General features: G+C 33.8%; 1 protein-coding gene across 1 annotated transcript in view; it reads right to left on the reverse strand.

Annotated features, from left to right (window-relative positions):
- The window catches only part of LOC112593085 (zinc finger protein castor homolog 1), an 85,046-nt gene that overhangs the window by 38,266 nt on the left and 33,552 nt on the right, over positions 1-13,228 (reverse strand). The window contains 1 exon segment of the mRNA XM_025337344.1: positions 3,446-3,603. Coding sequence (XP_025193129.1) covers positions 3,446-3,603 — 158 coding nt within the window.

The raw sequence follows: 13,228 nt of genomic DNA on the forward strand, positions 1-13,228 counted from the left end.
GGGTAATGCAGTTACATTTATTTTTATTTATGATGTGCATAAGTGTTCTTAGCCTGGATGATGTGAGAAATCTTAAGAAGAATTTCACGCAGACACTTGCATTATGCACATAATATACTATAATCCGCATTTATAAACAAAAACGGATTTCCTGTGTAGGTTTATGATATGAGGTACGTGCGGATAAACGTGGGTGAAAAAAATTCTTAATTTTTCATAAACCTATGCAGAATATAATATTATGTTCTTGTGTTGTTTGCGATCGCGCATAGCCGCGTCTAATATACTCAATTTAATATATTATGTTTGCAATAGTAGGTACATAATATTATCGGATTATTGTAGTGTGATTTTAAATCATTGCAGAAAATATCATAAGATAATATCTGCGTGCAAGTGCCCTTCGGAAACGCTAAAAATGTATTGTTAGCAAGACACTATATATATATACGATGGGTATATTACCCACATATTAAAATGTATGGCTTTTTTATTATTATTCTAATATTATTTATTTAGCTTTTTTATTCGTTTCGAATTATACGTTTTTTTTTTTTTTTTTTTTTTTTTTTTATTATTTCACGCGGTGTAATCGTCGTTCACTACACCGCCGTCGCCACCGACGACGTTTCGGCTGCTTACAGACCCCGTCCGCCTTAGATTCTGAAGATTTGCATTATTATTCGCGAAAAATTATTCCGAAATAAATTTACACTCGCCATGACCCTTATTATACGTGCATATCGTACGTATATTTCGCACGTAAATAATATTCATCGTTGTGCAATAACGGCGCAGCGGACTAGTAGGTATATTATTATATATTTAGTGTTATTGAGTCAACGACGGATCGCTGTGATAATTTTATAGGTGATAAATTGAAATTTCGCGAGAAAAATTGCGATGGCAGTCGATTGGAGGACGAAAAAAATAAATCCGAATCAAAAGCAAACATTTTCCGTGTATTTTGTCTACACCTATATAGTATCGTATAATAATATTATGTGTGTATTTGTTATTATTATTTATTAGGAGTTGTATACGGACGAATACGAAGACAACGATATTTATTTTGTTTCTGATTATTATACGAGCGTATGCACGGCAGTGAAATGTAATCGTCGACGACGACAATAATATTTAATACTCCGTCACGGCGAGATTTATATCACGTTGGTGATTATGATGCGCGTGTATATATATATATATATATATATATATATATATATATAGACACGACGAAAACCGTAAGCATTAGTATATATCGGTTTGTGTGTACCTACATAATACATACATTGTAAACTTATACGACGTGCGTAGACAGACACGCGTACAAAATAATCGATAAAATTTGCAATTACGCGACCGAGTAATAATGTAATGTTTTCATCGTATTTTATCGTAACTTACGCGCATGTTTCTCCGACAATAATAGGTAAATCTTTATTCGATTAACCGTGCCGAGGGTGCAAAGTAATAACGTTAATAACCATTATTATTATTATTATTATTATTAATTTATTATCGTCGTCGTCATTACAATACAAAATGATAATATATGATATGCACCGTATGGACGATGATTAGCAAATCGGTAAAAATCGTCGTTAAATCGATGGCGATTAAAAATTTCTAATAATTTTCGTACGATATAAGTATGAGGTATCTCTGTGTGTATAAATTTGCCGATTTGCGTGTGTGTGTTTAAATAAAATGAGCACCGGTGTGATGATGCGATCGACCTAAACACACGTCATTTTACATTATTATGTTTATATATTGTCGATTCCAAGCTCATATAACCGTATACATATACGGTATACACACATATATATATATATATTATACGCGAGCGCAAAGTATCGCATTAATATTCACGCACGGTTGTAGGCTAACCTATACAACAATCACACTATTTTTTAATATTTAATTTTTAATTTTTCTTTTTTTTTTTTTTTTTTCATAAGCATTTATATTCACAAACATAAAAATATGTACGACACACCCATTATTCTCCGTTGGCTTTCTAGACCCGATTTGCACACAATACCGAAACGTTTAATGGCTCTTGTCGTACTAAATATATATATAAATATATAATAATAATACTGTCTTATACAAAAATATATATATATATATAAATATACGCCTTGTCTAATGTTGGCCGATCCTTAAGAGCGCACACACTCATTTTTTTTTTTTTTGTATATTCTTCGGTCTTGTATTATAAATAATAATGTTTTACACTGGCACACATTATCGAATTCCCGAGGCGTCACCGTCATCGTTACATCGCATCGGCGGGGTAATTATATGATAATTACGTCGTAATTATTTTGTGACTTTTTTCCCGTTGAACCTCTTTAGCGCGTATCCCCCGACCACCCGACCGATTTTCGGAGTTCCTCAGTGTCGGGCTGTACGACACGCCTCGCGTTGCACACAATACAATATATGTATATCGTTATAACGTCTTATAGTGTACTAGATATAAAAATTATTATGTTTATAATAGTTGTAATAGTGTATACTCCGGTATACTTGTATATATGTAAGATCAATAAACTCTGACATATTGCGCACACACGTACGATCACGTGTGTATTGGATTTTTGGTGAATTCAAGTAGAATATTTTTTACGTTTGTTCACAGATAATGCAATGTACTACGTATTTGTGGACTTGCGGCAACGATATTATCGCGACAATTGTGTGTGCGGCAATGTTGGGGAGGGAGGATGGTGACGACTTGTTGTCTTGAACCCGAACGCGAGCCCGCAATTTTATATTGTACCGTGGCGTGTAGGGGCAAAAACTATTTTTATTTAAGTTAATTTTCAATAACATGCAACTTCATCTCTTTTTATTGTATATATATTTATGTGTGCATTTACAATATGCATTTGCGCGCGTGTGTGTGTTCGTACCGTATGACGTAAGAGATACAACTTTTCGTGAAAAATCATATACAACGACGTACCTATAAATGTATAGTGCACAACGTTATGCGAATTAGGAAAGTTGATGCGGAAAAAAACGAAAAGCTATCGATTGACGATATAATACATTTTGACGTACTGAAACAAAGATCAGCGTTTCTCGATGCATACACGTGCGTACATAGGAAATGTACACACACATATATGTTTATACTATATATGTATAATGTATATGTAGGTACTTATAGCATATAAAATATACTTTAATCTATAATGCAATAATAGAATAAAACTCTAACGAAAAGTGAATTTGTGTATCACGGCGTCTGATATCGTCTAAAATATGCGGGAATATGAACGTAACCAAGCTTCAGGACGAAATATTCTTTTAGGTTTATTTATTTATATGTTTATGATATAGAGTGAGAATTCTAGGGAAGTGCATCGAGTATAATATTCAACCGATCGTAATGTATCATTGTATGTCACGTTAATAAATAACTTACCTTTTGTGTTGGCGAAGATGGAGCTGAAGTCGCCGGACTAGACCGCGGACTAGCCGACGAGACGCTAGTCGGTTTTTGGTGTTGGGCCGCGAGCAGTGGCAGACCCAGGGCTGGATACAGACCCACGCCTCTGGCAGCCAACGATTCCAATATACGACCTGAAATAAAATGAAAATTTATTAAAACTAAAGTTCTATTAACACATCGTTATAAAACATTATCCGACGAAAACACATAGACTGCAGGTATTTCTGAAGTCGAATAGTAATAAACGTATATGTTTATTTATTATATTGAAAGCGCTGTCGTGCGCGTACGGGAGCGTTAACACAAATACCCCCGATGAGACTACAAACACAATATGCATAGATATAGGTATAGACATAATATACAATAATACAGTGGCTGCCGTGTGTGCGTATATACGTAGATGTATACACGCATATTTACATAATCAACACATTAGTCATTGTGTCACAGACGGACGTGAAATAAGGTAAACACGAAACCGGAGCAAAAAATAAAAGAGGTGAAAAATCGTGCTCTCTATCGCCTGGCGATATTATACGTAGGTACGCGTAGAAACCGACGACTATGACACGCCTTTGGGGCAATTTTTGTGAACCTGTCAGTTGTCGTAAGATAAGCATTTTATATAGATACACATATACATTTAATATTTTTTATTTTATGTTTGTATCGGCGTTGTGGAACGCCACGGGCGTCAGTAGCACATAACAGCAATTTTATTATGCGTAATGAAAATGTGGTTCACATATTACTACAATATATAATAATAATATTAATGTAATATATTTATGTGAGTATTATACATGTATATTATAGTTATTATTATTCGTTTTTATTATTTATCGTCTTTGAATAACACACACGTTTATCATTTTTATTCTCTTTCATTTGGCGGAAATCGTGAAGTGAATTTATATTTTCTACGAGAAATCGTGCGAGAAGTCACAAAAAATAAAAATAAAAATCCAATGTCGAAAATCCCCGGAGTGTCTGTTTGACGTATCTAGAACGACGAACGTGACGAAGACGCGACTACGTTACTGCTATATAGTTGTCGGATGCTAGGAATACGCAAATAACGCGATAGTCGACTCTAGAGATTACCGAGATAACAGTATAGCGCACCCAAAAAATTATCGTTGAACATCAAAAATTGTGCGCTCGCATGTATTCAATTGTACAGCCATGTCATTAACACGCTGAAATAGAACGTAAAGGTATAGCCTATAGCCCGCAGGTATATTATAATAATATGCTATACATTTATTGTGTGCAAACTGCAATCTGACGTTCGCAAATAAAAACGTTCGTAATAAATTGCGATCAGCTACAGTGATTTTAGCATTTAGGTAATTTCCAACAGAACGCCGTAGAGCTCTAATTTTTTACGAACATTTTTTTTTGTCGCCGAACCGCTGTAAGAACCCGACTTCTGTCTGCCATGACAGTTATCGCTATATGCTTCGGTCAAATTCGCCGGCGTGCTTTTGAATTTCTTCCGAACGAGTGGAAATCAATCGAATCGATTGGTTTTACAACCGTTTTACTGCAGGTCATGATATTGTGTGTCTACGATAATTTATTATATTTCGTGTAAATCATAATGATCTGTATTCAAAATATTGTTTACTAGGAATTCCTGAACATTTGTTATGACGTTTTCCATGTTGTTTGACCAGTCATTATTTCCTGGTTACTTGTATAATATTACATACGTTTATCATAGGTGTACATGTTTGTAGCGTTTTATGTAAATACGCCCATTATCGTCGTCAAGTAACTGTCGTTTAGTCAGTATAACGCGTTAATCTCGTAGACACGGACCACGGTCGGTAATCGCCAGGTTAATGTTTTTATTTTTGACTGTTTTTAAAATATAATGTATATATATGTATATATATATACATATATATTCCCCTGAAATTGCTATATCGCGTGAGAAGTCGCAAACGGTGGCTCCGGATATGCATTTACATGTTAAATTAAAAAGTAGTTTCCACTACTGGAATATTTTACATTTGACTAATTTATAGGTTTTTTTTTTTTACATGCCCATTTAATATACGAGTGTTATATTTTAAAAACCATTATTTCCCCCTAAAAATAATAATGAAATGATACTAATAACGCCTTCATAAAAAAATATATACTACACATAAATTTGTATTATTTACGTACAATAGTTGATTTACCTATTTTAAATGTGATATAATAATATCTATATTGTGTATACAATAAACGTCTCTATATCATATTATACCTAATAATATAACATTGAATTGCTCTCGCGATCTGCATTTCGCTCTGTTACAGCGTTGTTCGCGTGGACGGGTTCAATCCGTTTTCCATTGTGATTCAGGGACCCGTAAAAGTGGAGCACAATGCGTTGGTAATGTGACACCCGGAAGGATGAAAAAAAAAAAACGATGAAAAAATTTCGAGTGTTTCGGTTATTTCGTTCCCGTCATTACCATCTTAATCCGCGTGTGTGCCCTTATGCCGGGGGTTCGTGCTGCAGCGTCCGAAAAAAAAAACCCTCGACCCCTATGTCACACTTGTCACCCCCCATATCGTATATTATTATATATTTTTTCGACCGAATATTTCTGCACGAGGGTTTCCGTAAAACGGGTAAATATTATTTGCGGTGGAAACTGTTAATAACCGTACACACGCACTCTCGTACACACTATTGCCGTATACCACGCACTTTTGTAGCAGTCCCCTTCGGCAGTTTGATATCCTCATTATTATATTATATATATATATAATTTATACGACGCACAGACACATGGGGAGATCAATTGAACAGGTTAAAAGCTATATAAACGAGAGGTTTTTTTCGCTCCGCATAATATCCTGGGACCGGGATAATTTTTTACGTTTTTTAAAGGGGACTAATGGATGACATCCTATTTTGTTCCCACCGTGCTTGGGCGTTTAACCCGGAATATGATTTTGCAAAAAAACACAGCCAGCAGCTGACAAGATAGGTAGGTATAGACTATAGGTTGTACATACGTGGCTCTCCGCCTATTGTCGAAAACTCGGCAGGATACTTTTGCATTTATATTATACGATTTGACAATAAAAAAATTGTATAATAATAAAAAGAGAAGGCTTCGATGATAGAGTTAGATTGCGTGTGAATAGTGAAGATCGTTTTATTTTATATATTTTTTGTTCTGAAGTCCTCGACGACGTACGTAAGTAACAAAAAGATTAACGGCCTATACCGGAGACCCCAAAGTTCTTTCCCCAAAAATACTAAGCTAGAAAAAAGTTTTTTTCCCCAGTTGTTTTATTTGTTGATTGAGCAATAAAATCGATAGCAGTATTTTTTTTTAGTGATTTACGAAAATAATATATGCATAGGTACATATTATTAGGTAAATACATAAAATATAAAAACATATGATATTATACGTATATAATATTATGTGGATATACCTGTTGAATGATATCACCTATAATTCACCAGGATAACCGAAGAAATTATTCTTATATTATTTACTGCTACTATAGTTACACCTATATCATTGTTAGTAAATTATTTATGAATTTTTGGTCATTTTTAGACGAGTTGTTTATTTAGGTATTTAACTATCCGAAAAATTATGCATAATGCTATATAGAGTACATCCGCTCTGCAGTTGTAATGATTAATTTCTACGAATTTTAATGAATACGTTTTGTTAATACACACACATACACTGTAGCAGTATGAAATATTAATGAATATAATAGTTCATTATTTCCGGGCAACTGTCTAGAGTTATTTTTTTTTCGACGGAAAAATGGAGATCGTCACAAGTGACTGGTTCTATGTTGGTTTTTAGACGAATTGAAATTTAACAAATCCCAGTGAGAAAAAATACAGATAAAGAAATAAAAATGTCAGTGATATTAAGATATTTTTTACCGCATTTGACTAGATGCATCCATCCATCGGACTAGTTAACAACGCCACTACATAACAATAGACTGAACATTTTCCACATGAGTAAATTATACGCGCAGGGAAGTAGTTCTTTTACCAAAAACAATGTACAGTCCATCGAACCATACATTTAAACCCGTAAATATTCTAGAAAGTATTTTCTCGAAACGTTAATTTCGAGTGGTTTGACTCCAACTATATATTATAAGTGCACTTTTCTTTGTATATTATAATATTTTACATATTGCATACATATAGTGGTACACGTTTAAAAGTATAAGGCAAGTATATTAAACCACTTAATGCTCTTCAATGTCGTTTTAATATATGCTTAAATATCGTGATATTATTTAAAAAAAAAAAAAAAATTATAACCAAAATATCTGATAATCAAGCTGTAGTAATGATGATAATTTACGAATTTATGACGTAATTGAGTTATGTGTTATTGAGTTATAATTCAATTCATTAGAATTTTATTTACATTATTTAATCGTATTCAAATATTATAACGAACGCGCGTGCACACGCATACAAAAAAAAAAAAAAAAAAAAATCGAACAAAGTATTTTTATAAAAACCAAATTACTTGTGTATATTTATTTTTATGGTTAATGTATTAAATTATATTTAAACACGGACGTAGTGCATGCTGCAATGTGTTTGGCCACTTGACGAACAGTAGAATCCATTGAACACACAAATCTGGTGTGTTTCTACAATGTGTTTCCCTATATAAGGCGTACGTATGTGTGCGTGTTTAAGTATTTCTTCTTGAAAAAAAAAAAGTGGAAAGAAAAAAAATGAAAAAAGTTGTATAATGAACGTGCTCTTGGTAATACAAAATGGAAGTAAAAAACGTGGCTTACACTCGTCAACAAACGCCGTATTTGGTAAATCAAAACAGTTATGTTCATATTGATCGAAGTGACGTAAGCGTTTTTCGGTAAGCCTCTTTGGTCCGCGGATCCATCGTGACATCATTGTTTATCGACTTAAATAATAATAACTATAGTAACTACGCGTTATCTTCTCCGGCCGTCCACCACCATACTATAAATTATATTATTAATAAATATGAATATGTATATTTTATTACAATATTATATTTGTGTACAGCAGTGTATACTATTCTATACTATATATTATTATAGTATATAACAATATGTATTTTGAATCTTAATATTGATATTTTATTTTTTTTTCATTGTGCAATATAGGTAGTTGGGCATTTCCATCGTCCATAAGCGCAAGGGTCTACTATTATATATTACTTGGAAATCCTCGCGCAAACCTTTGGCCGTTGAACCCAAAACAAAAGAGAAAAATCTGATTACACACGTCATGCAGCTGTCGTGGTGCAGTTTTTTAACCCTCATATCGTTCGTAAATATATACATGCGTTTACGTGCGTACATCGTGCGCGCGTGCGTGCGTGTGTGTATCCAGGACACCCGAAATAACGAATCGGAAGGGGTTACGCCGAGTTCCCAGAGAATAACCGAAAGGATTAAATAATGGGGGAAAAAATCGTACGAAAATATGTTTTCAAGTGTTTTTCGTGTACATGGGGATAAATAATAATAATAATAATAATAAAAAACTATATATATACAAGATTATCCTACCTGGCCAGATGTATGCCAGCTGTATATTATTATAGTTTATGCCGATCCTCGGCGGGGGTTCTTTTGACATCTGCTTTTCCAAGTTATCGTTAATATAGGCTTACCTATAACTCTATAAGCCATAGGTACAAGTAAAGAAGAGGCACACCGAAAGTTCGAAGATTTTGGATGACCACGTTGTTGAAAAAAAATACATCAAATTAAAAGCGTCCAAACGTATAACGATCGTTAGAATCGTATTAACGCACACGTCTATACAAAATATTATAATGTGTGTGTGCTTTGTAACAAATGCTACTACCATTATACATGTATGTAATATCCACGTTAGAATACCGCTATATTATACATTATTATAATTGAAACGGACATTAGTGTTCGTGTTTTACGTATAATAATAATAATAATAATAATATTATATAGTATATAATGTAAATACTAAAATACATAATATAGACATATACGACTTGAAAACGGCAAAAATTTAAACGTTTGGTCGTAATTTGATAACCAGTGAAATCAAATCTGAGACTGGTTTCGTGCAGCGTTTGCAGACGCACGTCACCAACGCAGACATACGTATAATATACAATATAGCTGTAGAAATACGGCTTTTCGAACCTATATAATATATACGTTATATATGTACGTATATGGTTTTTAAACGTTATTATTATAATGTGCGACTGGCCCGAACAGCGTTCTAGTGAATGGTTTTCCATTAAAACGATACAAATCGCCGTTGGTCCGTGTGTGTTTTGACGCGACTCTCTAAATCATTATAATATAATTGATGAAAAAATTGAAATACGTATAACAACGTCGTTAGAAAATCTCCGTAGAACAGCCACGCGTGGGTGCTTCCAATTGTTCTACGTGTACACGTAATATAACAATTAACGTGAACTTTGAGGGTAAATAAATCGTCGTGTGACTTGCTGATGGATATTTATTAATAATAGGTACTACATTAACGCAAGTATTGCGAAAAAAAACTCGGATTATATCGACGCGTACATAATATTATTTTATGACTCAGTTTGGCAGTTATAAGAAAAAAATTAATCAAATACAAACAAACGTACAAATAAATGCACAGCTCGTTACCTATTGCACGATACAAGAGAATTAGATTATAATTTATAGGGTATACGACTATGTTTAACACGCGTATATATACGTATTATTATAATTTGTGATCAGCACGCATCGCAATAAAAACACGTCTGCAGTGTTCAAAACCGAATCAATGGCTGGAGACTCGAATATAATATCCTCACGCGTCCAGTGTAAAAGTATGCACACAAATACTCACACGCACACACATACATTGAACGAATAATAATAATAATAATAATAACAATATATAATGGTTATATAGAATGTGTAATTACAGATGTCAATCCCGGTAATAACCTCGTTATACATTGATGTATTCCAATGAATAACGGTCTTAGTTAAAATAACATGTCCACCGAGCATAAATTTCCAACTAGAAGTGGTGAACGAGAATAGTGTGGTATTTTAATATAAGAGGAGAATTCATCGTGTACGCGTGGTGTACACATGTACGATGTACGATATACTAGCGATGTTATATTATTATATAAAGAATAAAGGATTTTTTTTTTTTTTTTTTAAGCGCCACGCTTTAGTTTTTCGCACAGAACCGACAAATGAGTGATTCGTCGAAGAGAATAAAAAATAGCTTGTATATAATATGATATACATGACAAAACGAGTAAACATGTTTTACGTAGATGATGAACGTCACAGTGGTACCACGCTCGTAGTCGCGTATACATAACCGTAGTTGGAGGGATTCGTCTGAGGCTTTCGAGTTCGATAAATATATTATTATTTATTGTATATTATGAGCTCTCGAAATAGAAGTAACAAATAATAACAATACACGAAGTCACGAAACGATCTACTGCAGTATATTATGTACGGAAATGTTTTTTTGTTGTTTCCGGAGGTCCACAAAAAATTGTTTACGATATAAGTTCCTATAATGTTTCTACACAGAGGATATTTTCGTTTGAGGGTGATACGTGCCATGTGTGACACAGTCCACAGTAAAGTTTAATTGTTAATATTATATTGGCATTACAGTTTTTACACAGATTCATACATATTCGGTCACTAATACTTGTGAATAAAAAACAGTATTTATTGATTTTTATACAATACATAGTTAACACTTAACCCTTTTTCATAATTTCAGTATGATTTGATTACACTATTTTAGTAAGAATCGACCGATGAGTTTATCCCCGCCTCTTCTATTTATATTATCTGTCATTATAATTAACCTACGACCAACCTGCACGTTTTACAACCTAAGAATAGTAAGTAGTATATATAGTTATATTATAGCTGCATACCGTGATGTTGCCACATGAGATCGATGCTGAGGAGTCGCATTGGTAATTTGTCAGTACAATGTTCATTAAAATCAGAATAATAGATGGCAGACGACCTTAAGTCAAAAAGAGAGGGAAAACATCAAGCATACGCGTTTTTTCATATAGCCGTCCGGACAATCCACAGCGAAGTCTTCCAACGAACATGCGCTGTGTATGAGTAAATCATTTTTCAAACAACACTATTCTCGACGCCAGCGATTGTCTCGCCGTTCATCAATTCGTCACGGATCGAGTTGTTCATAAGTTTATAATATTATGACTGTTACTGTGATATTATTATTGGGTGGTACACTGACGATCAGCGTTTGATAAACACTTTTCTGGGCTCCGCTGTTGCACAGACAAGACTTCTGTGTACGAGTATATACGCATACACCTGTGACGTAATTCGCGTACACATTATGTATACAAAACATTGCATACATAACTGCAGCCGGGGTCTTCTACGTTTTAAACTTTGATAGCTCATTATGTATATGTACAGAGAAACGGCTAGAAGCTCTTTAGAGTGAGTGGCAAAAAAAAAAAAATAAATAATACTATAGAAATGTGTGCATTTGTCTAAGCAATTTAAGGGCTAAAAACCCTTGCAGACACACGTTACGTTTAACTGAGGTGTACATAAATTAAACGGTACTCCAAACTCTTGTGGTCTAGGTGTTATAAAATTAATTTTAATCTTGATCGTTTGCTTATAAACATTTGTTAACGCACCTACTTTGGATGAGTAAATATTTAAGCTAATGTTAGACGAATCTATTAATTACTATATTTTATTATTAAGCAAACAGATACGATTATAGGTACACATTGAATTTGTGTAAAAATAAGATACATTTAACGTTATGTATTTTATTATTCAATAAATAATTTAAACAATCATATTGTATACAATATATTCCGTTAGCGATGGTAATGCAAAAACTAATAATAACTGGTCTTTGCAACCAGGCGAATCGATAACCGTACACCCATTGTAGTCAGGAAAAATGAAGCATATTTGTATGTGGGTAAAGGAGATACACAAGCATTTCTTTGTAGGTATACCTTATATAGAATATAAATAGTTAAGCTTCAACGACTGTTATCTTGAACACACACATCATAACATTTAAGTAGAATCTCGATAAATAGTCCCGAAGTTCTACTTCACCGGATTTCACCACCGTAATATATTTTTTTCTCGACGCTATAATATTATATTATAATGTATTATAATGGGTAAGGGCAAAACCATTTATCATTGGGAGCACCGTGACCAACGTTAACCAAGAGACACGCCCCGGGCGTTATTCTAAGCACCGACGAAATAAATGTGCGACATAATAATAATAATAATAATAAATATATTACATGTGTTGTTATGTGCAGACCGCGGGCGTGATAATGCGATAAGGTTCGGTTTACGCGCGTGTGTTATATAAAATCCTACTGGGGCCGGACGCGATACACGCGAACCGCCGTCGCCGTCGCGCGCCGTCGGAAGGTTTCCGAAACCTTTCAACGTAGGAAAATAGTAATAATATATTAATAATAATAATAAAATGAAAATCAAAAACGAAATAAATAAGTAAATAATACAGTAATAGGAAATAGAAAATGCGAGGAAAAAAATTGTCCCAAAAGACATTGGGGTGAAATTTGCCATTGGCTGCAAAATAAAAACCCGCATTGGCGAAACCGTATAAAGCGTGTTTTCCACTCGAAGAAAATCCGATTACCATTTCCGTGCCGTCCCTACCCGACACAGTACAAC

The sequence above is a fragment of the Melanaphis sacchari genome, unplaced genomic scaffold, assembly GCF_002803265.2.
Source record: "Melanaphis sacchari strain LSU unplaced genomic scaffold, SCAv2.0 Contig1_pilon_pilon, whole genome shotgun sequence".
Classification (NCBI taxonomy): domain Eukaryota; kingdom Metazoa; phylum Arthropoda; class Insecta; order Hemiptera; family Aphididae; genus Melanaphis; species Melanaphis sacchari.